The 27,806-nt window shown below is 46.7% G+C and overlaps 2 protein-coding genes and 1 long non-coding RNA gene across 6 annotated transcripts in view; 1 reads left to right on the forward strand and 2 right to left on the reverse strand.

Annotated features, from left to right (window-relative positions):
• The first annotated feature begins 3,011 nt into the window (after nucleotides 1-3,011).
• On the forward strand, nucleotides 3,012-17,789 carry ATP1B1 (ATPase Na+/K+ transporting subunit beta 1). 3 transcript variants are annotated; one of them, XM_053971316.1, is made up of 6 exons: nucleotides 3,012-3,307; nucleotides 5,817-5,945; nucleotides 12,829-12,984; nucleotides 13,673-13,857; nucleotides 15,696-15,776; nucleotides 16,387-17,789. In XM_053971316.1, the coding sequence occupies exons 1-6, from the start codon at nucleotides 3,208-3,210 to the stop codon at nucleotides 16,651-16,653; spliced, it is 918 nt and encodes a 305-aa protein (XP_053827291.1). In that variant the 5' UTR covers nucleotides 3,012-3,207; the 3' UTR covers nucleotides 16,654-17,789. The 3 variants fall into 3 exon arrangements, with proteins under 3 accessions (XP_053827291.1, XP_053827292.1, XP_053827293.1); XM_053971317.1 differs by lacking the exon at nucleotides 3,012-3,307 and adding an exon at nucleotides 4,535-4,697; XM_053971318.1 differs by lacking the exon at nucleotides 3,012-3,307 and adding an exon at nucleotides 4,541-4,646.
• LOC128803956 (uncharacterized) lies at nucleotides 3,822-4,519 on the reverse strand. The gene is made up of 2 exons (XR_008435881.1): nucleotides 4,264-4,519; nucleotides 3,822-4,160 (listed from the first exon to the last, which is right to left on the reverse strand). It is a non-coding gene; the product is annotated as an uncharacterized LOC128803956 (long non-coding RNA).
• Nucleotides 17,600-27,806, reverse strand: part of NME7 (NME/NM23 family member 7) — an 88,518-nt gene continuing 78,311 nt past the window's right edge. For both annotated transcript variants that reach the window (XM_053971313.1, XM_053971314.1), the window contains exon 12: nucleotides 17,600-17,858. In XM_053971313.1, coding sequence (XP_053827288.1) covers nucleotides 17,826-17,858 — 33 coding nt within the window. In that variant the 3' untranslated portion in view covers nucleotides 17,600-17,825. The remainder of the gene's footprint in view (nucleotides 17,859-27,806) is intronic.

Raw genomic sequence — 27,806 nt, forward strand, 5'->3', positions numbered from 1 at the left:
CCTCAGGCCCTTATCGCCTTAAAAAATCAGATCATACGGTCGTGGCCTTAGAGACTGCCTGATTGATATCTGAGCAGCCAAACAAACAGTAAATTTGAATAAAATTTGGCACCTCATTGCCTATTCTGCTGATTCTGAGAGGATAATTCAGACATCATGTAAAGTGCATGTCCTGAGCATGCACAGGACAGAGCCTTCAGTTTTGTAAAAGGTTGGCAGGAATGGTTTGCGACCCTCACGAAGGGCATTTTGCCCATTCCAGTTCCTGCATGCCCCAGCCTGTGCAGTCACAGGGATTAGATACTTCTGGCCACCACCAACCCAGCAGGACCTGTCTGTGTATTTATACAGAAATACAGATGCTTGCAGGAAGAGGAGAGAGCTTCCCGGTGATCCTTGAACAAACACTGATGAAGCCAGGAGCTCCTGAAGCTCGGCTTCCACCAGCAGCACTGTAGCTCGTAGCGATGGTGTGCTGTGCTCGGAGGAAGATCATGTTTCTGGGTGGCCATTTACCATGTAATTGTGATACAGTTCTTTAGATCTTCTCTAGTTGCTTTCTCCAAACTCACTTTCTGTGGTCATAGGAAACAATGCTGTGGTAGAGTGTATCCCCATTCAAATCTTCCCTGATTTCAGTATGACCTTGAATCTCCCTGAATGTCCCATGCCTGTTTTGTTTTGGATGACCCTATTGCTCAGGCAGAAGGCAAGGAGAGGGCTGCACTAACTGCTGCTTGCTGCTGTTGTATGTGCCCTGAGCTAACTCATGTGCTGTTTCTCCCACAGAGCAGATGAACTGGGTCCTGGCCTGTGGATAACACAAGACATAACATTGCAGGGCAGTCTGTCTGGTGAGCAGATTTCATGCCTGGGTGACACCACCATGCACCTGCACATAATTCCCAAACTGCTGTCCTTTGTAGGGTAGCACACCTGAGCTATAAATTGCACCCAGGGCATTAGAAAGAAAGTTGGTTCAGCTCCTCAGTTGCCACTGCAGACTTGCAGCTGCAAGCCCTCAGCCCAGCAGCTGAGAGGAACAGACTAGCTGGCAAGAGCAGCAACTGCACTGTGGTCTGGGGAGTCAAAAATGGGTGGGTTTTCCTTCAGCAGTACTTGTGTATTTGTTGGCTTGATTGTAATCACAGCTGCCTTAAGTTGTAAGTGATACTGCCCTCCCTGCAGCGTAGATTATGTTCGCTTGGGTATCAGGTACTGCTGTCTGTGTTTGCTTTTGTTATCAACCACCATCACCAGGACTCTTTAAAAGACCAGCTCTGACCAGACACCAAGGAGAAAAAGACAGATTCCAATTATCCTCTTCCCCATGACTCTCCAGCTATTTCCCATCACATAAACACCACTGAGAGCTGATTCTCCTAACCCAGGATGAAATCTGCGTGGCACATCTGGCTCCCTTTGATCATGTATAATGTATCATGGTGAGTTCATCAAACCAGACACTCCCAATTAAACACACACAGCCTTCTAGGCACACAACCTCCTTGTATCTCTAACCCACAAGCCTTCATGGCTTTGAGAAGTCTGGTTGCATGCCTAAACTAAGGAAGACATCCTCAGCCGCTGCCATGAATGGTGTTGTGAGCTTGAGGGTATCTGGCCTATCTGGACCTAGAGTGGCTCCAGCCAAGTAAGGCTGAGGGCCTAAAAAAGCAGGTCCCTCAGTTGTTTCAGGGGCTGGTTCAGGGTTGTAGCCATGGAGAAGGGTGCCTTGTTATGACTTGCACCCTAAATGCTAGCTTTAATGGCTTTGGAAGGGTATGTGATGGTGGTGGCTAGACCATTCCTTGAGACCTGAAAAGAGCATGTTGAGTTTGGGTGGTCCTTGATTCCAGGAGAGGTCATTCTTGCAGGGAATTGTCAGAATGTGCACCTGCTAGGTAGTACCATGGAAAGGCTCATATTATGTGCATTCATCACGATCACAGATCTTAAGGAAAAAAAAAAAAAAAAGAAAGATGGAACTAAATTCAGAGAACGTATCAGTAGCTAAAGGGCAAGAAAATATGTGGAATACAATATTGCAACCCGACAGGAAGTTCAGAGGTAAACCCAAGTATGCTTGGATGCACAGATTTAATTTAACTGTCTTGTAATGGTACCAGGGGACCAAGGCACATTGGTTACCTGTGATCACAGAGGTGTCCCTGCAGAGAACCCCCCAACCCCACCCGGCCGGGCCAGGGGTGCGCTGCCGGTGGCTGGGTGTTTCCCGACCCCGAGGCGGCAGTGGCGTTTGTGCAGCGCCCTGAAGGTCACCCTGCAAGGGCGGCGGCGGCTGTCGCGTGTGTGAGTCGTGTCCCTCCCGCCACAGGGGACGGGCAAGTCCCGCTGCCGCCGGGGAGCCGCTGCCCGCCCCTCTCGGCTGGGACTCCCAAGGCGCGGGCGGCGGAGCGCGGGGCCAGGACGGGAGCGCTGTTGGCGCTCATTATTCCGCAGCCGCGTTACACGTGAGCTCGCCGAAGTGTGGCGGGCCCGGCGGAGCGGGGCGGGCGGCCGCGCCAGGAGCAGGAGACGGACGGTGCTCAGCAGCGCCCGGCCGTCCAGCTCTGCTGCGGGGAGCAGGGAACGAAAGGAGCGGGAGGGGTGGGAATACCGGGAACGGGCGGGCACGTGTGCGGACCGGCGCGCGCACAGGTGTGCGGGTGCGCGCACACACGCGCCCGCAGCTACGGCCGGCCAAGGGACGCGCGCCCTCGCGGCCGCACGCACACACCTGCCCGGCCCAGGGGGTCGGAGCGCCGGTGAGCGGCGGGCGGCCCGCACCCACCCTTCCCCCCGGTGCCGGTGCCGGTGCCGGTGCCAGTGCCGCAGCCGCAGCCGCAGCCCCCCACCCCCCCCCCTCATTTGCCGCTCCCGCCGCCGGCGCGCTCCCAGCGCGCCCCGCCCGCCCCGGGCCCCGCCCGCGGAGCTCTCGGCGGATCCGCATTGGCGGCGGCGCGGGCAGGGCGGAGCCCGCGGTGTATATGAAGGGGCGCTGCGAGGGGAGCGCGGCTGCTTCGTGCCTCGTGCGTTCCGCCGCGTTCCCCCTGCCGCTCCTGAGTCCCCCCGGCCGCCTCCCCAGCTCTGCCCTGTCGGGTCGGCGCCGCCGGGGCGGGCGCACCCACCCGCACCTTCTGGGGCCGCTCCGCCCGCCGAGGGCTGTAGATCTCTGCACGCCGCTCGCCCACCCCGCCGCTCGCCATGGCCCGCGGGAAGGCCAAGGACGGTGATGGCAACTGGAAGAAATTCATCTGGAACTCGGAGAAGAAGGAGCTGCTGGGCCGCACCGGGGGCAGCTGGTGTGAGTGCGGGGCCAGGGGGCGGCGATGCGGCGGGCGCTGCAGCACGGCCCCGGCGCTCCGCCTCCGCCGGCTGCGACGGGGCTGCGGCCGGGGCGGGGGGGGCTGGTGACAGGGCGTCCTTGCGGGGCGAGGGAGGCAGGGACGGGGTCCGCCTGCTCTCTCCCCTCGGTGTCCGCTGGGGCGGGAGCCGGCGAGCACTGCTCCCCGAGTGCGGCTCCAGGTGTGTCCGGGGGTGAGGTGGGGTCGGGCCGACCTTGTCGAGGGCGCCTCGTCCTTGGGTCTCCTTCCTTTCCCGGTGGCTGGCCCGGCCCGGGAGCATCGCCGTCGGGGGATCCTGATCTCCCAGCTCTCATCTGCCTTAGACTTTACAGAGGCTTTTTCTGTTTTCTCTGGATAAATGAAACTAAGCGAGTCTTACTCCGCTGGGAAAGAGCAATTGACTTTTAATATCTCTACAAGAAGGAAATGGCTCTCTGTGCACTCCTCATAAATGCTTGTGCTGTATTCATTGCATTTAGTTTAAAGAGGTTTTTAATTTCGTTACACAAATAACAGCCTTCCAGTTGCTGCCAGCCACAGCTGGTGTTGAATTCAGCTCCTATTGTAATGGATCAGCCGGAGGTGCCACATCCAGAGCCGGCAGCTCTGGCAGGCGGACTAGAGCAGGCTTCTGCCGTATCTTTACGTGAGCAGAATGGGGTTGTGGGTGCGCATGGAGAGGTATTTTCTGCTCCTGAGGCACCAGGCAACTGCGCAGTGCTTCAAACGCGGAGGCTGAACCAGGTCCTTCTCCCAGAGTTCCCATACCTGTCCGCCTAGGACTGATTTCCATTTGCTGAGTCGAGCTGCAGGCTGATGATCAGATTCTTCTGTTATAAGCCTACCTCTTGCAAGAAGCTTTTTCCTTCAACCCTGTGGTGCTCGATTTCTAGACCCACTGCGTATTTTCTGAGACCTTGGAGTAGTTTTGACCTTTAAGGTGTCTTGGGCGTTTAGAGCATCCTGACTGGGAACCTGATTAAATAAGCTACCTCCAAGCGTTTGCCTTTTGATGTTACAAAACTCAAAGGCATTACGCTGCAGACAACAGCATTCGTGTTTGGTTTGTTACAACAGCACCTCCTATGACCGTGCTCTGGAAAAAATTTCCACACGTCCCTGACGTCATGGCCATTTGCTTTACGCTGCCTGGATACCAAAGAGTGCTTTAACTCCTGGAGCACCACATTACTGCACCCAGCTCTGCCCTCCAGCCCTGGCTACCTCTGATGCACACGAGGAAGACAAGAGGATGGAGTCCTTTCTGACAGTGTCCCTCAGCCTCTGGGTGGCCCTCCTGTTAGCCTGTCTTTCATAGACCTCGAGCAACCAGAACTGCCAGCTTTCATTGTGAGGCTTCTCTAATAATGTAGAGGGGTTTTTTTGATGGAGTTAGGGAGTGAGGAGGAATATTCCCACCCACGACTTACTCCCCTTCTCTGATAGCTCATCACTTCCAGTCCTTGAAATAAATTACATCTGTTTTGTTTTTGATTAGGTGAGGACAGTCTGAGACCAAGCAGGCTTGCTCTCAAGTTGTCTTTGGCCTCTGCCTGTCCCTGCAGCCTGATGAGCAATACAGTTGCTTGGCATGGGCTGGCCTACCCTTGTAGGTGGCCTGGTGGTTCATAGTACAGCATGCTACCCTGCAGTTAATCTGTTCAGATAATCCTTGTAAACTGGTAACTGATACCCAGAGCTGGGCGGCATCTCCAGACTCTTCTCCGTTCTTCCCAGTCCCCCCACAAGATGATTCTAGATGTTCCTTTTAGACTGAAACTACATTGAGTCTTTCATTATTATGTAATTCACTCTCTAATTGGTATGAGCAGTGCCAGTGTCTTTGTAGGCACACAAGGCTGGTAAATGTGCAGTGTTTTGACACCTTAAGAGTACTTTCCTACACTTGAGATGGAGTACTGAAGTTAATTGGGCCTGAACTCTTTTCCCATTGTCTTTTTTTGGAGGTGATGGCCTGAATTACTAGAAGAGATGAGGCTTTACAATGGCTTGTAAACGTGAATGAAACATTTACTGTTACTGCTCCTGGAAATAGCTTTGAGCTGTGTGGAATGAGTATCCTACAAGCACACCCGTGCTTGCTGTGGGGCACTTGGATCACTGACGGTGTCAAGTTTGAGGGCCTGTGGTGATGCTGCTGGGTTAGCCAAGGGATCCTCGAAGGTGTGGGGGAACGCAGTTTAGTCTTTGTATTTTATAAGCCCAAACCCTGATTCACGGATTTCTAAGGTTTCAGGGCCTTGTGTTTCCCCACCACCAAACAGCTGGAGTGCCTTGTTTCCTGTCTGCATCAGGGCATAATCTCGCTGTTTCACAGATGTCTTTGTAACATCTGAGTTTCGTGTGCTGGGCTCCTCCTTGCAAGTGGCAAAGGTTGGAAGTACTGTCCTGAAACATGACTGCCATGAGGGCTTGATTTGATTCCTCTTTCTTTGTTTTCTCTTGCAGTTAAGATCCTCCTCTTCTATGTCATCTTCTATGGTTGCCTGGCAGGTATATTCATTGGGACCATCCAAGTGATGTTGCTCACTGTCAGCGAATTTGAGCCCAAATACCAGGATCGAGTGGCACCTCCAGGTAACTAAACAGAAGGCTGTATTTGACTTTGTGCAAGCTGTTCTGGGAAGGCCGGGTTGGTTACTCACCTCAAGAAGGAGGATGAAATAAGCGTGTCGTTGCTGCAACACATATTTGTAGGGGGTGGGTATGTTCTCAGCCTTCTGTGTTAACAGTACTGGGACTTGAAGAAAATCCTGCTAGAATTAAAGGTTGCATCACAGGAAAAATGTCTCCTTTCTGAGAGGAACTTGAACCTGGTTTGGTTTTCACTTCCCCTAAGCTGAAGTGATGGGGTGAGGCTAAAAGGCTTCACTTTTGAGAACAGGTTGTATGGGGAAGCTGGGTTCAGTTTTTCTTTCTTCAGAACCTCTCTGTTCACATGGGTAAGTGAAGGAATAAAGATAAAATGTTGGTTCTCTCAGTGGAAGCAGTGTGCACAAGGAGCAAGGGGACAGTGCCAGTTCTGGGAGTGCTCACGGAATTGCTTTATCAAACACTGAAGTACCCCACACTCTAGAGACGCTGTGGTACTCACTAGTGGGAATTGGCAGCTGACTGGTGTGGGAGGTGAAGGGAGGGTGGGTCTGGTAGCTGCTGACATGTGACCTGCCCTCACAGACAATAGAAATCTCTGCTCAGAATGCCTGGGCAGTGCCTGTGGCCAGCTGGCCTTGGGTAGGGCAGAAGGAGCGAGTGGCCCTTGCACAGGTTTGCGCTCCGCCTGCCCAGGCTGTGCTGCGCTATCCGACTCCCGCCGCAGCCGGTGGCTGGAGCGCAGGGTGAGCTGCGCAACTGCTGCTTTCCCACGTTGCAAATGACCTTGAGGCTGCCTGGCACTGGGCATCCTAACGATTTGTCTCCAGTTGCTCTGTGAAACAGTTCAGAAGCTTTTAATAACAGTGGTATTTAAGTGACAATTGTGAGGCTGATGGCTTGTAGCTACACAAGTTGGCCCTGGTGCTGTGCTGTGTCTTGCAGCCCCACTACCTGTAATGCTGTGCTGTGAATCCCTGCCCTAAACACAGGGAATGCCACTGTCACCAAATGGTGTTACAGCTCAGCTAAGTCATCTTTTCCAGATAATTGCTTTTCTACTAGCATGCTTTAAACACAGAACAGAGGCTGGAACTGCTGTGTTAGTCTGTTACACTTCTTCATGTACCACCACCATGGCTGGGGCAAATGCTGTCTTAAGCACTGAAAGCAGCTCTTTTTATCCCTGCAGTGGACCCTGACATTTGCAGGAAAGACTGTCACTGATACTGCCCAGAGCCATTGGCTGCATCTGAAAAGCCAACATGGCTAATGCTGTGGTAGCTGTTACTCAGTAATGTGGTTTTTTTTCCCTTCATGAAATAATTAGCAAAGGCACCCATGGATCTGAGGTCTCACCCAGATAGCCCTGCTGTTCAGCCAGATGTCATGTCACATAATTACCTGTTCTAGGTAAACCGTTTGCTTTCTGTGAAATGGCAGTTTACTATTCCAGTTTCAAAGCAACTCTGGTAAAATTTCTGTGAAAGATTTCAGCCTGCACAAGACTTTTATTAATATCTTAATTGCATACTGCACCAGTTTTTCTGGCTTCTTTTTTAACAAAGAAAAGAAATTGAATTTCAAGAAACTCTTGTAGTGTGTACTGCAGAAATCAAAATGAACAATGAAAAGGTTGTCAGGAATCTTTTGTAATAGATTTCAGGATGGGTACTGAAATCAAGGGGAACAAAATTCACCTCAAATGTGTGACAGTGGGGAGCCACTAAACAAGGGTTTTGAACCAAGCTGCAATGGCATATGCATAAAGCTTCAAAGAAATAATTAGTAAATAGAATAGGATCCTTTGCAGAGCATCACTTGGCAGCACTTTTTACAGATGTGGAGAAGCTGGTGTAGGGCATGGTGGAGGCTGGCACTTAGTATCCAGGTACATTCCTTGTCCTGTAGCGCAGCAGCCGTGAAACTGCGAGTCCAAAATTGCCCTTTAATGCAGGCTTTCAGAGATGCTGACAGGTAGTGAGTGGCTGCACTGCTGTTTGGGGGTCAGCAATCCCTGTATTCTCTGGCTGTGCAGGATTCTCCCCAGTGCTGCAAGCACACCTGCTGTCCTGTCAAGGAACACACATGTGGTGAGCACCAAACTTGAACTTTCTGTGATCTGAGACGCCTGCAGATGATGAACTATATAAAGGAGGATGTTGTGCAATTCTAATTCCCAATTCTTGTGGGAAAATTTGTGAGCCAAGTAAGTATACTGGCAGCTTGATAAAGCCCTGGATTTTCCAGGGAGCCAGAAAAGCTGGTTTTATTCTTTTTACAGTGCTCTGTCCTTCTTGGGCAAGTCACTGTTGTGTCAGCCCAGAATGTTTTGAGAAAGGGAAAACTAACTTGCCTTCAGGATTTGCAAGAAAAAATGCTGTAGGGGCTCCTATAATATCATTCTTGTTCTGAAATACAACAGATTTCATAACAGCAGCAGAACCTACAGGGTGTTGTATTGAGTTATTGACATGGGTATAACACTGAAAGCCATAAAGTGCTATTTTTGTAGCCAAGTGTCATTAATATGGTAATTGGTTTCTGCATTGAACACAACAGGAATGTTATAGAGGGCTTCAGGACAAGCTGAATATTGTACCTTTCCATTACTCTATTTTTTTCTGTCTTTTGTCTTGTGGTGGGGGAAGGGACAGTGCAGTTCACCTGCCTGTCCAGCCCTGCCATTGCGACAGCCCCAGCTCTCAGTTCCACATGTGCTGCAGGCTCGGACTCTGCTTTGAACACAGAGGACTTACCCTGCTACTAGTGAAGGATGAGGATATTGCCTCTTAAGAAGCATCCCTAAAAAATCATGCTTCCTTCTCTCCCTCCCCACGCCAATACAAATTGGGCTGTGTATCCTGCCATCTTGTGGTGTGCGTCCTGTGGAACAGCATTCTGTCATGGGCTGGCGGAGGGAACAGAGCTCACTGCAGCCTGAGGCAAAGTTTTGTCAGTGGTGGCTGGAAGGAAGAATCCCTTCTCCAGCCAGGGGATTTCAGGTGTCCCTGCTTCAGGCACTGCTGGGCAGTGAGTGCATCATGGAAAGTGCCTCATGGAATTGTGGAACGCACATCTTTGTTGTGTGTTCCCCACTGGGCTTATTTAGCTTGGACAACAGCAGCAAGGTGCCAGGGAGGCTTCAAAGCAATGTGTGTTGCTTCCTGTGAAGTTGCACTTTGCTTCTCTCAGCAGCACCTGTGCTTGGGAAAATCTCAGTCTCCAGGATGCTGCAGCCAAGCAGGGTTTGCTGCATTTGCAGAATACTCGCACCTGCTGTTTGCACTTTGGGGCTGAGGTTGACTGGAAGCTTGGAAGGACATTGTTTGATATGGTGGCTTTTAAAATCTATTCTCACACAGTGAGCTGGGGGAGTGTGTAGTGATCACTTAATTTGTCGTCTGTGTCATCTCAGGAGTGTTCATACTCATTTGGAACAAAGATTACATGGTACTTGGAGATGAGCATGGTGTGATGGAGCAGGGAGTGGTTACTACAGCCTTATACAACTGTTCCTAATAACAAGCCTGACTTCCCATTTTTAGTTTCTTCCTCTTTACCCTCAGGATACTTCTCCTGAAGTCTTGCTATTGCAGCTTAGAATGATAAAATCTATGTGGAAAACTGTTTTTAAATGAACTTGAATAAACAGGATTTTAATCTGCAATGGCATTTTGGAAATGGAACTGTAGCTGAAAGAAACTTCAAATGACTTTACTTGGGTTTTTTTTGGTGTTTGATGTCCTTGTATCATCACAGCTAACAAAAGGTGGTGTCTATTACCAATTCAAGGAATTGCTCATCATTTATATGGACAATGTCAGCCAAGTGAAGATGAGTGTCTTATTTCCTAACAAGGCACTCTAAAGTGCCAGTTGCAGCAATTTCCTAAATTGTCAGTATTTTAGCGATGAGTTACTTCATTCTTTTGTGTGGAAAGAACAGCATAACCATGTGACACCATGTGCATCTCTATTGTAATAGCTTGAGATGCAGAGCTGTGTCTTACAGATTATAGTCTGAGGATGGGGAGAGGGTTGTTAGACTCCTGGCTCCAAAAGCTCCTGTGGGTTTGTTTTTGTTCCCCCACAGGACTTGCGCATGAATGGCTTTCTCGTGTGCATGCAGCCCCTAAAAGCTTCAGTCATGCCAGCCACACACACTTCTTGGGTATCTAGCAATGCATGCCAGGTAGTACTGCAAAGCTCACCTTTTAAATGTTTTTTTCTTGTCCTGCTTGCTTAAGTTCCCAAGTGAGGATGAGAGAATGTTCCAGAAAGGTTAGTAACCTCTGCAGAGGTTACCTTCTGCCGTCGTACAACATGCTTGGTTTTCCACACAAAATTGCTTAAGGCTTCAGTGATAGTGCTGCTCTGCTAACAGCACTGCAGCTTTTACTTTGGCTATGGGATGTACAGAAGGAAATGATTAGGGCTTTGCATCCAGTCAGTTGCAGGCATGTGAGAATGGAGGTTGTGGTAGAAGCTAGTAACACTGTTTTTTAATTAGGATAAAGTTATTTTTCATGACAAGTCTTTTATATTCATAAAGATTTTCTTTCTGGCTTTGTAAGTGGGAAGATTGATCTCCACTTTGCTCCTATCCTAAACAAAGCAACCGCTCGTTTGTCAAAGCCTGGTCTAGTCTGGTTCATCCGTCAACCTGGAAATGTTCCCAGATAGGCAGAAAACAGCCCAGCTTGGGCCACAGGCTACCTGGCAGGAACAGTGGTTCCTTTGTGCTGGCCACTGGAACAGCTGCTTGGACGTACTGCCTGGGCTCCATGGCAGTTCTGTGGAGATGTGCAAGACGGGGATGCTTTGGGATGGGAGTCTGTTCTCCAGCCAAGTCACTTGTCTGATGGGCAGAGGGTTAGCTTTGGACTGTACCTATCAGTGGCCGGGCTCTCTTAAAGAGAGAACAGGGATCTTCTGCTGGGTGGCTTTTACAAACCACAGGGTTTATTGCTGACCTTCATGTCACCTTTGCCAGGCCTGTGTGGGTGCCCTATGTATTACCTTGGCCAAGACAAGAAACAGAGATGGGGAGGTCCTGAGCAAAACTGACAACTTCACTTGCCTGACTGGAACTTAACAAGCCTGGCCAAGTTTTCTTCCATTTTTTTTTTCTTTTTTTGTATTTATGCACTTGAATATGTATGCCACCTGTAACTTGAACTCTGGAAAAGGCAGACGCAGGAGAGGATCCAAGGCCTGGCCTGCCTCTGCTGCAATTCCAGACAGCTACTTCAGGTGACTGAGTCTGTTCTTCCCAGCTGAGTGGTAACATGAGAAGGGCTTGGCAGGATGGGATTGAAGTCCCTTACTAAAATGGAAACTGGCGTATTTTTTCTATATATAACTGTTTGTGAAGCAAGAAAATGAGTAATTGCTTGAAAAAGGGTTGAAAGCCACTGACTTTGGAGGGTAGAATGTCATTCTTCTAGAGAAATAGAGAATTACTTTTAAACTTGTAAACTCAACCTGGTCCATTTGTAGCAGAGGTATTTTTGAGCAGTTAAAAGCTGCTTCAGGAATTAAACTTGAAATACTGGAGCTCCTTGCTGGACTTCTTGCAATCTTTGGCGACCAGGAGCTGTGTTGAGGGGAACAAAGCTAATCTTTGTCCTAGGTTACAAATTCCAAGTTAGTGGGTAGTGGGGGGGGGGGAGTGGTGAGTTGGTTTGCAGAGGGACTGAACAGAGGCACTCAAGTGGCTTTGGAAAAATTGCTGGAATCACAAGCTCTTGTGGGCTGGGGCCAGCCGGTTAAGCTGCCTGAGTTTTGCACCAGCGGAGCTTCTTGGCAACAGGCCTGTTCTGAAAGCTGTCAAAGCAAATGCTGCTCCCTTGTTCCTTTTCTTGATCTTGCTAAAATGAAGATGTCAAACTGAACTGAAGTTAGGACCTCAATAATTACAGTGGCTGCCACAAAAGCAGCATGAACTCGGTTCCCATTACTTAAAGTGTTAGCCATGCATCAATACTTTCAATTAAAATGTGACCTAAACATTGCATACGAGCAACTATTTCCAAGTTCCACAATGAACAGCAAAGGAGATGGTGCTTTTCATTATCTGTAGGCATTTCTTGTTTATAATCTCTTCTCTATGCATCATTATTATAGTCTAAATCTGAGCTGGTTAGCACAGCCCAGAATCTGGGGAGTCTTTTAAACAATTCTTCTGTGTGGTGGCATTTCCTACTCACCTCCTTGGTGATGAGCTGCTGATAAGGGAGCTCAGAAGATGAGTTGTACAGTCAGAAATACCCAATTAGGCAGTGAAAAGAGAGGTGGCAGTGCTCAGGCAGCTGGATTTATTAAGGGAGAAAATGTCTCCTGCCCCACATGCCACAGGGGAGACGCACAAAGGCAACACGGATTCCAGCTGGCAGAGCATGACCGGACTTGGGAAACCTCTCTCTTATTGCAGGAGCTCATGAGTGGACAGCTGTGCTGTATCCTAAACACAGAGTTTGCAGACACTGAAGGCAGCCTGTTAGGGATACTTCTGTTCTGTGTGGTTGGTCTCACAGTGCTTCCCTCTGTCCTCGTGGAGGAGGCAGAAGTGCACAGTGGACCTGTGGTTGGCTATTTTTCTTGAAGGAAGCCTTAACTTTGTAGCCTCAATTCTCCATTTTGTCATTTTTGTCTTTTTACCTGACACAAACACTGCGATAAATATTTTAAGACTTGCTGAAAAGAAGAAAACCTCTCTTCCAGTGAGCTGAAGCTGTTTTGTCAAACTCCTTAATTCTGAAAAAATAGAGATTATTATTATTAGGAGTTATGTTCTTAGTATCGCCTGGAGGCTGTGCAGCTCTGAGGTGTACTTAATGTCTTATCCCCGATTTTGCTTTTCTTAGGACTGACTCAAGTCCCCCAGGTTCAAAAGACAGAAATTACCTTTACTGCCTCTGATCCCAGAAGTTATGAACCCTATGTGAGGAACCTTGATAATTTCTTAAGGGACTACAGTGCTGAGCAACAAACTGAAAACATCGTGTTTCAGGACTGTGGAGGTAAGTCTTGATTGTTTCCTACAGCTGAGGACTCTGAATGATGCCTCTGTCAGGTCCACCAGAAGCTGAGGTTGAGCAGTGGTGGTCTTGGTCTTCAGCTGTTCCAGCAGCAAGTTGGTTAACTGGCTGCTCATTAATTTCCTTTGGGCAGACCACACTGGGCCATACTTAGCAGCTTATTGTAGGGTTGGGAACCCCCACATTTCACTTGGAGAACACTGCAGCTGACTCTGAAGCTAAGGTCAGCTGCCACTGACCTTATTCTCTCTGAAAGCCACAGGGGTGTTACTGATGACTTTGCTAAAGCCAGTGTGTGTCCTCTTCATGCCATGCAGTCAAACATCTGGGAGGTGTTTACCCTTAAAAGGTTATTTGTAATCATGTGAATGAGACTCTCACCTCATAATATGTCTGTATCAAATCTGAGGGGAACCCACTTGTAAAAGCTGCCCAGAAAAAAAAATTAGTCTCTGAGCCAGGTGACTCTGGAAGAAATCTCAGTTATAAAACAAAACTCCATAAAACTTGCTGGTCTGGGAGCAGCTGTGCCTGGGGGGTTGGCTGGGCGTGGGTCTGTGGAGTGCCTTAACTGCCCTGGTGAGGGAAGTCCCACGTGCCCAGGGAAGTGTAAGTGACATGCACAAGATCCCACTGCATATGGTTGTCTTTTCCTTTCCCTGTGTGACAGACACACCTACTGAATACAAAGACAGAGGACCATATAATGATGCCCAGGGCCAGAAGAAGGTCTGCAAATTCAGACGTGAATGGCTGGAAAACTGTTCTGGATTAAATGATCCCACCTACGGCTACAAGGATGGCAAACCATGCATCCTTGTCAAGCTCAACAGAATTATTGGCTTCAAACCTCAGGCAAGTATCTTTCTTCCATTTCTAGCAGAAGCTACTGATTGGGAGGAAGGGTTGGCTGCAGATTTGCTGTGCCTGCTTTTTGGTCTCTGGAAAGAGATCAGCATTAAACCCTTTCTGCAGAGGATAAATTGTGAGACAATTTGAGTAATTTACTTTAAAAATGCTTTTAATTGAAAAGCAGTGAAGTTGTGCACTGCAAGTTGGTAACAAGTAGCAGTGAACCTCACAATGCAACTTCCTGGTTATTTATCTGCTAACTTCTGAGCCTGCTATTGGCGTTGCTATAAAGGGGCATTTTCGTCAAATAATAAATTCCATTTTAAATTCCTGTATGCTTCCATGGGACCAGTCTGTATTACTACAGACTACCTGTCTGTAGTAATATCTGTACATTTTGTTATGCCCTGATCCACTCCATTCTTTTCCTCAGGCAATGTAGTCTTGTCTGCCTTGCCATAACTGCTTAATTAAATTACGAAATGCTAATATTAAATACCAGAGTGAAACACAGGCTCTAAAGCGTAAATATATTTGAAAGTCAGGCAAAACTGCAAGAAAGGTGAGAAGGTCTTTAGTTAATTGAATGTAGTTTTCCAGAGGCTTTAGGATATCTCCGTCAACTGGTTGCTCTGTCCTTCACCCAAAGGGAAGTTTGCAGTAATGCTGAAGGGTGTTAATCGGGGTATTCATGGCTTTTCCTTCTGTTTTTTTTCCCCAGCACATGCTAAAAATTTCTTCTAAGAATTCAGTGCTGTTGAATAAGGTGGTGTGCAAAACTTGACACTCTCTTTTGGATGGAGAACAGTGTAAATGGTGTTCTAGGCCACCTCACTCCCATCTGTCAGAGCACTTGTGGATGGGAATTGGTGCTGTCTTAACAAGTCCTAAGGAATCTTTTCCTTCAAAGGGAGCTTGTCCTGTGCTAAAAGAAATGAGCAAACTTTTGGTTTATCTGATGCGTTGTGGAAACATTTTAGCAGAATGTACTGTGGGTTGACATGAGATGTGCATGTTTGATGACTGGGAAAGAGAAGGGTTTGGTGTGTTCCTCTCTTTTTTTGCAACGGAGCTCTGGAGACCTCCAGGCTGCATTAGACAGCAGGGTCTAGTCAGGAATGACTTTGCAGGTTTCATTTAGAAACAACGTATCCAAGGCAGTATTTATTTTTGTGGTTCCACACTCCAGCAGAGATCCTGTAGTTCTTGCATTGGGAAAAGTGTTTGTAAAACAGATTTGAAACTGCAATGTGGTCAAGCAATACTGCTGCACTTTAAAAGACCAAAGACCAACTGTGTTAGTGGTTGGACTATGAGAATTGGCACTCATCTTTCTCTGATATACCCAGAGCTTTTGTCCTTCCCTGTTGGCGGTGTTGAAATTCAGCAGTGTCAGGGTGAGACTGCCATATTTTGTTTCCTGTGCATTTCCAGTCCTGACTGCACACACCTGGCAGGCAGGTGGCAAATCCTGCACCAGCACAATCCTGCCACTGCCTGAGCTTGCATAAACAAGCCCCGCTAGCAATAGACACTGTGCCATGAAATGCTTTCCTCAGGGACACCATGGAACTAAACCCAGCCTGACCTGCTTGTATCCACAGCAGTGAAGCTGTAAGAACAGCCAGAACTGCTTGGGTCAAGTTCCCCTGCTTCCAGTTGTGTTACACTACTTGTCTGTCCCAAGAACCACTGAGAGCTGTTGCCTCTGAACTGTGCTTAGAAGGGATTTCAGTTAATGGTGTGTGTTTGGTACTGTTGATCTTTGTTGCTGCAAAGGTGTTCCAGTCTGCAGAGAAGTGTCCAGTGTGTAATATCCCCTTGTTCTGGATTTCTTCTAGGCTCCAGTCAATGAAAGCCTCCCTCCTGAGGTTATGGCAAAATACAACCCAAATCTTATCCCTGTCCACTGCGTTGCCAAGGTAAGTTGGAAATGCGACAGAGCAGAGTTGGGAAGCTGCAAGGGATGACTAAGCCTTTGTCCAAGTGTAGTTATCCCCTTGCCTGCCTTTCCATAGACAAATGGGGTGGTTCTTACTTGGGATAACAGAAGTTTCTCAAAGCCCTGCTGATGGATGAGTTAGTGCTGCCTTCACAGTGTGGGCTAAAAGCAGGGCAAGATAGTTAAAGGTATCTTCAAAAGTAGCCATTTGGCTTCCAAGTGCTGTGCTGGAGCCAAAAAAAAAAAGGTCTCCATGGAAGGTATTTCATATTTGGCACATGCAAAGCAGCTGAAAAACAGCAAAATTTTTGTAGCCAAAGCCTGTGCAATTGTACCACAGGACACTCTGGTCATTTCTAACCGTGTAAGTGGCTGAGGCTTTAACTGAAGCAAAGCCCTTGTCCTGGCTGATGTGTGCTGACATGTCCTGTGAACCACTGGCAGCTCTTGTGCAGTCCTGGTGGGGACTAGCGCTGACCAAATGGGAGGTCATGGTCTTGCTGCATAAACAAGCTGCTGATACAGCCCAGGGCTGCCAAAGGTGAGTCTGGGTGGTTGTCATTGCTTGTGCCTCCTCTTACCCCCTGCAGCGAGAGGAAGACGCAGACAAAATCGGCACGGTGGAGTACTATGGGATGGGCGGCTACCCCGGCTTCGGGCTGCAGTACTACCCCTACTATGGGAAGCTGCTGCAGCCGCGGTACCTGCAGCCACTGGTGGCCGTGCAGTTCACCAACCTGACCTACGATGTGGAGGTGCGTGTGGAGTGCAGGGCCTACGGGCAGAACATCGTCTACAGCGACAAGGACCGCTTCCAGGGACGCTTTGATATTAAATTCGACATAAAAAGCAGCTGATTGTAAGCACAACTCTCTTCCTCCCCCCTCCTCCTCCTCCTAGCCATTTAAAAAGGTTTAAAAAAAAAAGAACAAAAAAGAAAACCTACTAGTCTTGAACAAACTGTCATACGTATGGGACCTACACGTAATCTATATGCTTTACACTAGCTTTCTGCATTAACTAGGTTAGAATGTAAACGAAGTGTAGCAATAGCGACAAATATTTATTCTACTGTAAATGACAAAAGAAAACAAAATTGAGCCTTGGGACATGCCCATTTTTACTGTAAATTATGATTCCATAACTGACTTGTAGTAAGCAGTGTTTCTGGCCCCTAAGTATTGCTGCCTTGTGTATTTTATTTAGTGTACAGTACTATAGGTGCATACTCTGGTCATTTTTCAAGCCATGTATTGTATCTGTTTTCTACTTCTTGTGAGCAAAGACTTTTGCTGTCCAAGGTGTAAATACTCAATGGGACTAGAACTGGCATGAAACTTCTCATTATTTTGTTCCTTTTCAATGAAAGGCCCACCTGTGAGATGATATTTAACAGCACTCCATAAGGCTTCTGGCTTTTCTGTGGTGTTAGGGTATTTTATTTGGAGGGGTGGCAGGGAAACTAACTTAAGTGACATTAAAGAGAATAGGTGATTGTATATTGTGCTTTGTAGTGAATGCTGTCTCTCTCCACCTCTTCCCTTATCCTCCAGTATGTTGTATGAGAGACTGGGTCAGACTATCACTCTCCTCAGTGATAGGCATAACTCTTTGCTTTGTATATTTTTTCTTTTTTTTTTTTTCTTTTTTTTTTTCCTGCTGAAGGCATCGCACACTGTGGTGCTAATGTCTTTATTGAATGTTTTAGCCATTTTCATGGTGGAAGAATTTTATATTTATGCAGTTGTACAATTTTATTTTTTCTGCAAGAAAGTGTAATGTATGAAATAAACCAAAGTCACATGTTTGAAAATAAATCTTTATTTTAAACTTTATAAAAGCAATGCAGTACCCCATAGAATGGTGTTAAATGTTGTCTAAAGTGCAAAACTCTATGTTCTAACATGTAATAATAGCCAGGAGTACAGTGCTCTTGTTGATCTTGTATTTCAGTCAGGTTGAAATATTGGACAAATAAATGAATGAACACACAGTTCTGTGTGCGTGTCTGTTGCAGTGGATGAGCCTGTTAGCTGTCCAGAATCTTGAAGAAGTACTGCACCTATTTGAAACAGAAAATGCATCTTTATCATTCCCAGACAGCCTCAGCACAAGGGAGTTGAAACATTTGAAACATTGAGCTGTTACACATCAGTGCTGCTGTCTGCTGGTTACTTGTTTTCCCCTCTCCCTGCCCCAGATGCTGCTGCTGTGGAACACCTGCCTGTGCCTGTCAGGATCCCAAAAAGTCTCTTCCCTATTACTGCACATGCTCCACCTCTGGAGGCATGGGCTCTATGTTCCAGACACAACTGTTCATCCTCAGTGCAGGTTAAAGCTTCCAGCAGCCAGAAGGGAAGGCTGCACACTGAAGCCACAAGAGTTTCAGGGCAGCAGCCACTTGCTCTGTGTTACTGCTGGACCAGTGGCCAGCACCAAAGACAGGCTGTGCCTGCTGGGGCTGCTCAGAGGTGACAAAATGTGGCAGCTGGCTTTGTGCAGGAGCCAGGCTCACTTTGTGATGCATGATGCAGATTGCCAGGGAGAATTTCTCCCATGTAATGTGACAAAACAGGACTATACTAGAGCAAGTGGCTTGATAAAGACTTCCTAAGTGGAACACACAATCCTGGAGAAGCAAGATGCTGAACTCTTTGCCATCTGCTAGAAGGAAAAGCGTGGTTATGGTACACTGGGGTGATGAGTGCACCCATTTAGCAGTTCCATGTTGTTCTCAAGGAGCAGGTGCCAGCAGAAATTACACCTTCAACTCTTTTATTCTGCTGCTGTATGTTTAGAGCAAGGATTTAAAAAGCTGTGATGAGAGCCCTAAAATACTCCCTAATGGAAACTTCACCTGCAAAAAGAACTGCAGGAAAGCTGAGCCATTTTGGCTCCCAGCAATTGATGGGTTCCTACTTCTGCCATTTTGGGTGGGGATGTTGTTGCATGGCTCAAGGTTTGGTAGGATCAACTGCCCCTACAATTCAGTTCCTAGGTGAACAGTCTGTGACAATTAAAAAAAAATCAAAACAACAACAAAAAACCCCAAACCAACCAACAAACCAAAAAAATTTTCCCAATTTTATAAGACCCAAGTCATGGTTAGGTACTTTACTGTCTTTTAATTCTCTATATGAGTGCAAAGTCCATGAACTATTAATAAAGAGTCTGGCTTATTCCAGGAGTTGGGACAACCACTGTGGAAAACTTAAAGGTGCTTGTATCCGCTTCAGTGAGCAAATGTCCAAAAGGGCTCGTGTAACATACTCTTAGGAATTGCATATGAAATTAGGCAAAACCAAACCTTTACCCAACATCCCCGCCCCAATCACTTTCTTGTCCCACATCAGTGAAAACAGAATGGCTGCTCAGATCACTAATTAACCAGGCAGGAAGGGCAGTAGCTATCCTAGCCACATGCCCTGCAGCCGCCCACTGAAAAATCCCACCTGGTCCCAGGCTTCAGGACAACTCTGCTACCAAAGGACCACACCCCCCCACACCCCAAAAAGAAGCACCCTCCTCAATGCACCTGGTCAGACATATCCCCTTCCTCCATAAGAAATGCTGCTGTAATTTTTCAGACCTACTAGCAATACAGCATTAGAAGAGTGCAGGATGGTTACAAAAAATTCCCAAACAACCAAAGTCCAAGGAAACCTCACCCCACGCAGGTGTAGACTCCTGGCTGGGCACCCCACTTGCCCAGTGGCACAGGTGCTTTGGATACACAACAGCCTTGATATCAAAATGACCTTTCACAAGTGGCACTGACACAGCCTCATCTAGGCCAGGGCTGGTCAACAGCCTTGGGGGCAGAGGGACTGCAGGTGTGACATCTCACCAACCCAAATTAAACCAAATTGCTTTAAAGATTCATTATTTTAATCTGTGCTCTATCCACTCTTCTCAGGAAAGCATTGCTTTCCTTACTGCTTAATAGGACATTACATTATAAATTGCCAGTCTGAACATGCTGTTCTTTCTGCCAAATTGACTCAGCATAGTTAAGTATAATTGTAGCCATTAAAGTGGATTTTATCTCCCTTCTTGTTATATGGGACACCTGCATTCAATAAGAGAGGCACTAGTGAAATAAAAAGCAGAGAGAGACATACATGTATACTTAACAACACACACCTTTAAGGCTGTGTCTGCACAAACACTTGCACTAGCACACATCAGCTATCGATTTTACAGCTCTGAGCACTGGCACTTCTGGACTTCTGTTCCCAGCTTGGCCAAGGGCAGGTGTCCAGCACGGGCCAGGGACAACCCTTGGCGTGGGTGGGGAGCTGTGCTGAGAGCAAAGACAAAAGCCAAGTGCAGTGGAATTTGCTTCTTCCTAGGTAATAACTCCGTGTCGAGCCTCAGCCGGGGTGCTGATACAACTGCTGCCACCACAGGCCCGTTTCCCTGCCATGGAGCAGGTTGCATACAGCTGAGTCAACTCCCACCCCTGCCTGGGCTGCCTCAGCTGGAGCCGTGTGGCCACTCCTGGGATTTAAGTAATGATCCACCCCCTGCAGCACACACTGACACAGGTGAATGCTGGCCTTGCCCAATGCCTGCTCACCTGACACTAGCAACAAAAGGGTTTGTGCTATTTTAGTCTCCAAAGGCCCCTTGATTTTGTGCAACCAATTTTCCCAGGCTGGGCTGCAGAACCTCAGTTTACTTAAAACCTGTGCAAAACCTCTTCCTCCTCAATTAGCTTTTATTACATTGTTCAAGATCCACACAGACTGTACTGGCAAGGCTCAGACAGAACAAACAACACTACATTTCATATACTGTGCAAAATCAGGTGCCTTTATGTTCTCTTTAAGTAAAATTATCTTTATGTGGGTCAGCTGCCACCCAGCTCCCAGTAAAACCAGTTAAGAGCTGGCATATCTGTGGTATGCAGAAAGGATCCTTCTCTCTAAGAACATACCCTTGGGAGCAGTGCTGGACAAGAACAAGAACCACCAGAACTTAGTTACCCATCCCCATGACCACTGGTACAGTGTTATGAGAAGAATTAAGACTTCAGAAGAACCAAGATTCTACCAAGCACTACCAAGAGATTTAGGGTGTCCCCATCTTATGAGGCCCCAGCTGGAGACACCTGGAAGAACCTCCATTCTAAAAGCACCAGGTCCTTTTCCAAGAGGATCCAGGATTTGTTTAGAACTTGCATCAAGCATCCAGATGGGGGTTATATACTCCAAAATACTACTGTATTTTAGGAAATACATTTCCTCTCTTTCCCAAGGCCTGAGCATAGTCCAAACCACAGAAAGGGGAGCTGTGCCAGTACAAAACATCTGAACAAGCCTCACATTTGACCAAGGGCAAGGTCAGCCTCTCTGAGCCAAGCACACATCTGATCTCTACACGATCCAAGGATGACAGAGCACAAATCCAAACCAGGAGCTGATCTGAAACCAGCCAACACATTTCACAGATGCTACCCAAATGCCTTTCCAGTGATGCTAACATTCAGGTGTGCTCACTGTTTCCCAGGGATGAGATAGGATCTAATTTAACATCAGTACTCCCCTTGCAGACCCCAGGAACCATCTACCTACTTTGCAGCATGCAGCTATGCCCTCTCTAGCTCCTGTTCAGGGACAAATAGCAATAATGCTCAGGAAGTAACAACAGGTGAATAACCATGACCTTCCGGCTCTGACCCCAGAAACCGCTTCGCTGAGGAGGAGCTGAGAGCTGCTTCAGCTCCATGAAGTTTTGCTTCAGTCACACTCACTCCCAGTAAAACTCATGGTAATGAAATTAGCTGCTCTCTCTGAGCACTTCCATGCATTACCACAAAGTTTCAGGAGCTAATACAGCAGGCAATAACAAAATCCAGTTGAATGCCCAGGCTGAGCACAAACATCATCTGAACAATGTGTGCCCTATGCACACGGAAAGGCCAGGTGAAATTATAAAGCGGGAAGCAAATCAAGTGAGACAGCCAGTTTTCCAAGGGAGAGCAAAAGATCTTGGTATTAACATAGGGCTCTGCACAGGCACAAAGTGTGCTGAAGATTCCAAGTGTAAGAATTACAGGCACTTACAATTTAACTCTCTTTCTGTCCAGAAAACAATGCAAAGAGCAGTGCTGATGAGAGGTGCCTGCTGAGCAGCTTTGGAGTCAGAGCTTTTATCTACAGGCCAGACCCAGGCACACCTTGGGCTATAGCAGCACTCCATGCACGCAGAACTGCAGCCTCAAAGAAACTCTGGCACTGAAATGCCTCAGCTCTGATTCGCCTTGTTCCCCTGGGCTGGCAGTTTTTGGTGAGAGACCCTGTTAGTCTCCTTCATGGCAGAAGCCAGGGGGCTGACAGGGTGACACATGATCAAGAAAAGGGCTGAGGTCAAAGATTCACTTCTCATCCATCTTCAGACAGGTGACAGTAATTTTCAGTCCTTCCTCATCTCTGCAGAACCGAAACTGGCAGCTGGGAGATGAAAACCTTTTCCACCCCTTTATCCATTTAGAGCCTGTCAGAAATCTTGGTGCCTTCCACGCAGCTAGGCAGACACTCACCAGCACCCTCCCCCCAAAACCACCACAGCACTCCATCTCCTTGGTCAGTGTAGGCATCCAGGCACATGATCCAGAGCCTTTGCTGACCCAAAGTTTCAGCATCAGTACACTCTCCCTAAACATTTAAGTCTGATAAATTTATACATGTTATCTTGCTTTGAGGTCACAAGTAGGAAACAAAAAGCTTTTTTTGCCCATTAACACTGGTTTGTACATCTGCATGAACTCACCAATGCTGTTAGCAAGCACACTTGCTAACACCTAACACCTGAACCACACTTCAGCTACAGTTCACTCAGCTGATTCATATGACTAAATCATTAAATTAACACACAGAAACCCCCATGGATTCTTACCATCCTTTCAGCCACAAGCACTCCAGAAAGAAGACTGGTTGTCAAAGAAGATAGTCTACATACTTACTATTGTATGTTTTCTGAAAATAAAGAGTTATTTTCCCACACAAATCTGAAGAGGGTTTAGTTCATTCAAAAAAAAAAAAAAAAAAAAAAAAAAAAAAAAAAAAAAAAAAAAAAAAAAGGCAGATTTATCAGTCCTGCCTCTCTTCCAAGCATCATACAATGTAAGAAATAAAGTCAGTCAGGCTGCCCAAGAGAGAACAATTTGTGCACATGCACTCCAACTATAACTATCCACATTCATTTCTTAAGTAGAGCTGGGATAAAAACCCCTATGCACCAAAAAAAACAACCTTGCAAGGGAAGGTTTTAGTACATAAACACTACAGGTTTTATTACATAAACACTACACTATGTTGTGTGCTGTTAACACTGTCACCTCAAAAACTGTGTATGGTTATGTTCAACTCTGAAAACACAGTGGAAGAGAAAGGCAAGGGAAGCTACTTGGAAATTGTAAAAATAAAATAAAAGATTAGAAAAATGTGAATTCCAAACAGGATGGAAATGAGAGGACAAGACAGTAGTTCATTATACCAGAATCATAAATACCAAGAAAGTGAGTTTTATGCTATTTACTCTAAGAAAAATAAGTGAACTCCGAAACTACTTTAAAACAACAAGATGTTGTTTTTATATAATGTGTAACTACTGTGCTGACTCAGATCACTTATTTCTGAAGCAAAGATGCTTGTAGATTTAACAAGAAGGTACAGGTTCATTGAATCTTCTCAGTCCCCATCATAAGCCAATTACTCTGTAGCTGGAGCTGAACATATTAGTTCAGAACTTTCCCACCTGTAGTTCTACTTCTTATTTAGTAACATCTTTGGTCACCATCAGAACACATCAATGGCTTGGTAGAGCCACTGGAATGAAATAAAGTCTAGGATCCCATCTCCCATCAAATGTGACAAACTCCAACAAGACAGCAAGTACTGCTTTCCTGAGGATCCCAAGCAGCTCCCTGAGTGATCAGGATCACTGCCTCTGCACTTCCCACTTATCTTGAGGGACACTTGCTTGCCAGCCTCACCGTCAGGAGTTGCTGTGGAGGTCCTGCAGGATGCCCTTGAAGCAGCAAGCTGAGGTGAGACAAGACCATAAGTGTACCACAGGTGTCAGTGCAAGCTGCAAACACATCCCAAGCACTGGATAAAAACACTGGAAAGGGCCCTGCTGCTCGTAGAAACCTGCAGTATCTAAGTACAGGCAGGTTTGGATGTGTTTGTACAAGCCACAGGCATTGCCAATGCTGAGCAAAGTCTCTCCAGCCTGCTCACAGAGAACTGACAGTCATGGTCCTCACTAGCTACCAGGTTATGGCCAAGACAGGAGGAAGTGATCACACAGAGACAAGAACAAGTTTTCCAACCACATCATAGATTCAAGTGAGGATGGAAGCAGCAAACAAGCAAAAATTACCCAGCATTTAAAGCCCTTTCTGAGCAACTGTGATGTTCAGCAGATTATTATTTGTGCAGGACACCCAACAGGCTACACATGGCAAGAGTGTTAAAATTATGAAGATGAGACAACAACATATCCTGAAAGAAATATCCTGAAAGAAACTACCAATGGAAGGTACCACCAGCAGAGGCCTTGCATGCACCACCACAAGCCCCTACTCCGACTGTGGCTCAGTGTGCTGACAGGAAACATGCCACCAAACTAAGGGCATCAATTCCCCAAGCATAGTGCTCAAAGTACCTTCTGAGAGATGTCTCTGAATCTAGAAAGCTCCATTTCCCTGTGGAATGGGTCAGTATTAAAAGGCCAAGAGTTTGTTTCAAGTCTCATCAGATTTCAGTGATTTCAACACTACTGCTGAGTGCTGAACCATGTACTGCCATGGCAGGACACCTCAGAGATCAAGTTACTATTCAATGGCTGGACTAAGGCAGCTACCTGAGGAAGCTCACAGTTCCTGGTTTGTGGCTGGATAGTCTTGGCACATTGTCTCTCCCCATCAGAACAGCAGTAACTGGCACCAGTGTAGAAGGAAACTTGCCCACTTAGCAACTCTGAATACTCCAGAGAGAATTGCCTCTTGCTCAGAGACTTGCTGACATATGTCAGTGTATCTCAGAATAGCTGTGGAAGCATCATTCCTGCCTATGTGCCAGTGCACTTAGGGGTTAAAGACGGAGAGGAAGAATGCAGCTCTTACTGAAACCAGAAGATGCTGGGTGACTTCAAGGAGCCCTAGACTACAGCCAACATCCTTTCAGGTGACCACTGCCATTCGGTTTTGTGTTTGCACAGCTGCTAGCACAGGATCAACACAGTGTCTAAGCCCAGCACTACGACAGCACAAAACCAGTAGTGGCATGAGACTATGCTTTGAATCATTAGCTATTATTAATTATGAAAGAAGTAGTTTCTAGAGCTTGACAAACTCTAAACTCAATATATCCCATGGTATTAGCATCTATGACAGACAGGAAACCTTATTCACAGTTTCCTATCCATATTAATATGTTTGGCATTGGGTTTTTCCTCCCATGTTCCAGATATATTTCAACACATGTATGAAAATAGTTGACTTAAATTCTCCTCTTAATTACTGTTGGTTGATGGTAGTCAGTGAAGGAAGCTGCAGTGAGAAGGGAAGGGGTAAACTCGACACAGGAAGCACCAGCAGAGATAATAATTTGTCTATTTGACCTCTGAGAGAGAGGTGGGAGGTGCAACTGACTGAGGTCAATAACAGGAAACCACATAAAAATTTATGGACATCTCAGAGCATGTGTGTTATAGGACAACAGTGCTTCTCTTACTCCTCAAATAAAGTGCGTGCCCCTTGCTCCAGAATTACTTTGCTCAGCGCAACACAAACATGTGCAAAAAGCCAAGCCCTGTTTATCACATAGGTTACCTTCAGGATCAGGCGAAACTTAAAGAGCTTTGGCAGCTGCTTGGTTCACACTCATTAACTTCTTCTCTCTGGCACTTATAAACCTCAGACTTGGCAGAACAAGGGGTAACTGGACCTCGGATTTTACCCAGAAGTGGAAGCACAAGAGATGAACTATTTCACAACTCTGTTTAAACAAGTTCCTGGTTTAGTTTGCCTGTCTAGCCCACAAGTATAATAATTATACAACCTGTGCTCAAAATGAGGCTGCACGTGACCTAATAATACAATAATCTTTAAAAGAGAAATCACCAACATCTCCAATATCCATCCATCTATTACTGTTATTTTAATTCTTAATTTCCTTCAGATAGGCGTAGGCAAAAGGATTACTTAATTCTCTGTACAAGTATATATACAGCACCAGGAAACATTGTGAGAGAGCATTCCAGTGCTGGCTAACATGTTCTGATATGCAAAACTACCACCAAGTAAGATTAAGTTTTCCTACACTCCAGATTCTTTCTAACCTGTTCCCACAGCTGTTAGATAAAAAATCTCAGGAAGTTTAAATGGAGAAGCACTTGAATCATAACAACCATTATCTGATAGACCTCCCTAGAAATCATCTTGTACCAGAAGAGACCGAAATGTCCAACTGACAGACAAAAATAGCTACTGCTTGGATGAAAACTTGGGAGAAAAAAGTGCTGAAGCCAACTTCACTTGAACCACTCAATTTTTATTACTTTTCACTGGACATGGTGAAAAACATTTTACCCTGGATTATGCAGCTCAGTGTGGGCCTCTAATAAAAGCCTTCATTGCAAAATTGCTGTATGACCGAGTGAAACAATGGCTTCCTTATTAAAACATTTTAAAGACTCCTGAGGGAAATGCGGATGGCTGAAATGCCCTCAGTGAAAGGTTCATTGCCATGCTATGCACTTCTGCTGTGTAATGTTTTACAAGCTGGGTTGCTCTGTGAATGGGGAGAGTTAGTTCTCAGCTGGCAGAGCCAGCTTGCATAATACCAGACAAGTTAATGGATAACAAGCAATGCAGGAGACCTTTGTTCCAAGTGTGACACACACAAATTCCACACTAAGCACATCAACGCTTCTGAGAGTTACTCATTGACATGCTTTATTAAATTGTTTGGACTATACCTTGATGCACCAAAAAGGACTAGTTTAACACAGCCACATCTTTCTGATGTCTTCCATCCTAAACTGTTGCACTTCAACTTCAGCCCACTATCAGCTCATTACTGGTACAGAAGCATTTCCAGGGTGGATGATACAGAGCACCTTGCAGCACACCCACAAGTCCGGACAATGGCAGTGGGCAGCCAAGGAGGCAGCACACAGGAAAGGGCAAGGTGGCAGCCAGCAGAGTGCTTCAGTACATGAAGTGCTTATGGAAGCATGTGTTGTGTTCCCTCCTCCAAAGCAACTGCTCCCCTGTTCACCCTGAACAGCTTGCCACCCTGCCCTCAGCCTCCCTGAAGAAATGGAAAGGGAAAGGAAAAATAAGACATGCTTCTCCTGGCACAATCTGGAATGCCAGACCAAGGACAGCTGGCCTCTAGCAGGTGGAATACACACTGCACCAAAAAGCTTAGGAGCAGCACAGCTCTTAACACTCAGCAGAGCATTCAGTTGATACCAAGTCTGAGGAAAACTATCACGGTTTTTTCATTGTCCACAGCACCAGCCTGGACAAACACTTCTGCTGAACTGGACCATCCTGTCACCGCTCACTGTACAACATCACTGCCATCTCCCCAAGGTCGGATCCAGGCCGCTGAACTTCCAGTGCCAGAGCTGTGGGAGTCTGTCCAGCAGATCACCACAGCTGATCTGTCCCTAGGTGATATTACTAGTTTGCTTTAATGCCGTAGGAGCAGTAAGCCAGTCTCACTGGTGCAAGGCTGAGCAAAGGAACAAAGAGCCTCCAGCAGTTTGCTATACAGTCAGCCAGTCCCCAGCCCTACACTTGAACAGCTAAAATTCAAAGAAGTGACAGGGAAAAAACCAACCGTCATAATAGCTCTCTCAGAAGATGGATGAAACCCACTCTTCTTTGATAACAGCAAAGTCATACCCCTTCGATAGGTTATTTTCATGTCTTTGAGTGCCACAAATAGCTCTGAGGCAAGGGAAAAGGCCAGCAAACGATACTCAGGAG

Source organism: Vidua macroura, chromosome 2 (genome assembly GCF_024509145.1).
Source record: "Vidua macroura isolate BioBank_ID:100142 chromosome 2, ASM2450914v1, whole genome shotgun sequence".
NCBI classification, from domain to species: domain Eukaryota; kingdom Metazoa; phylum Chordata; class Aves; order Passeriformes; family Viduidae; genus Vidua; species Vidua macroura.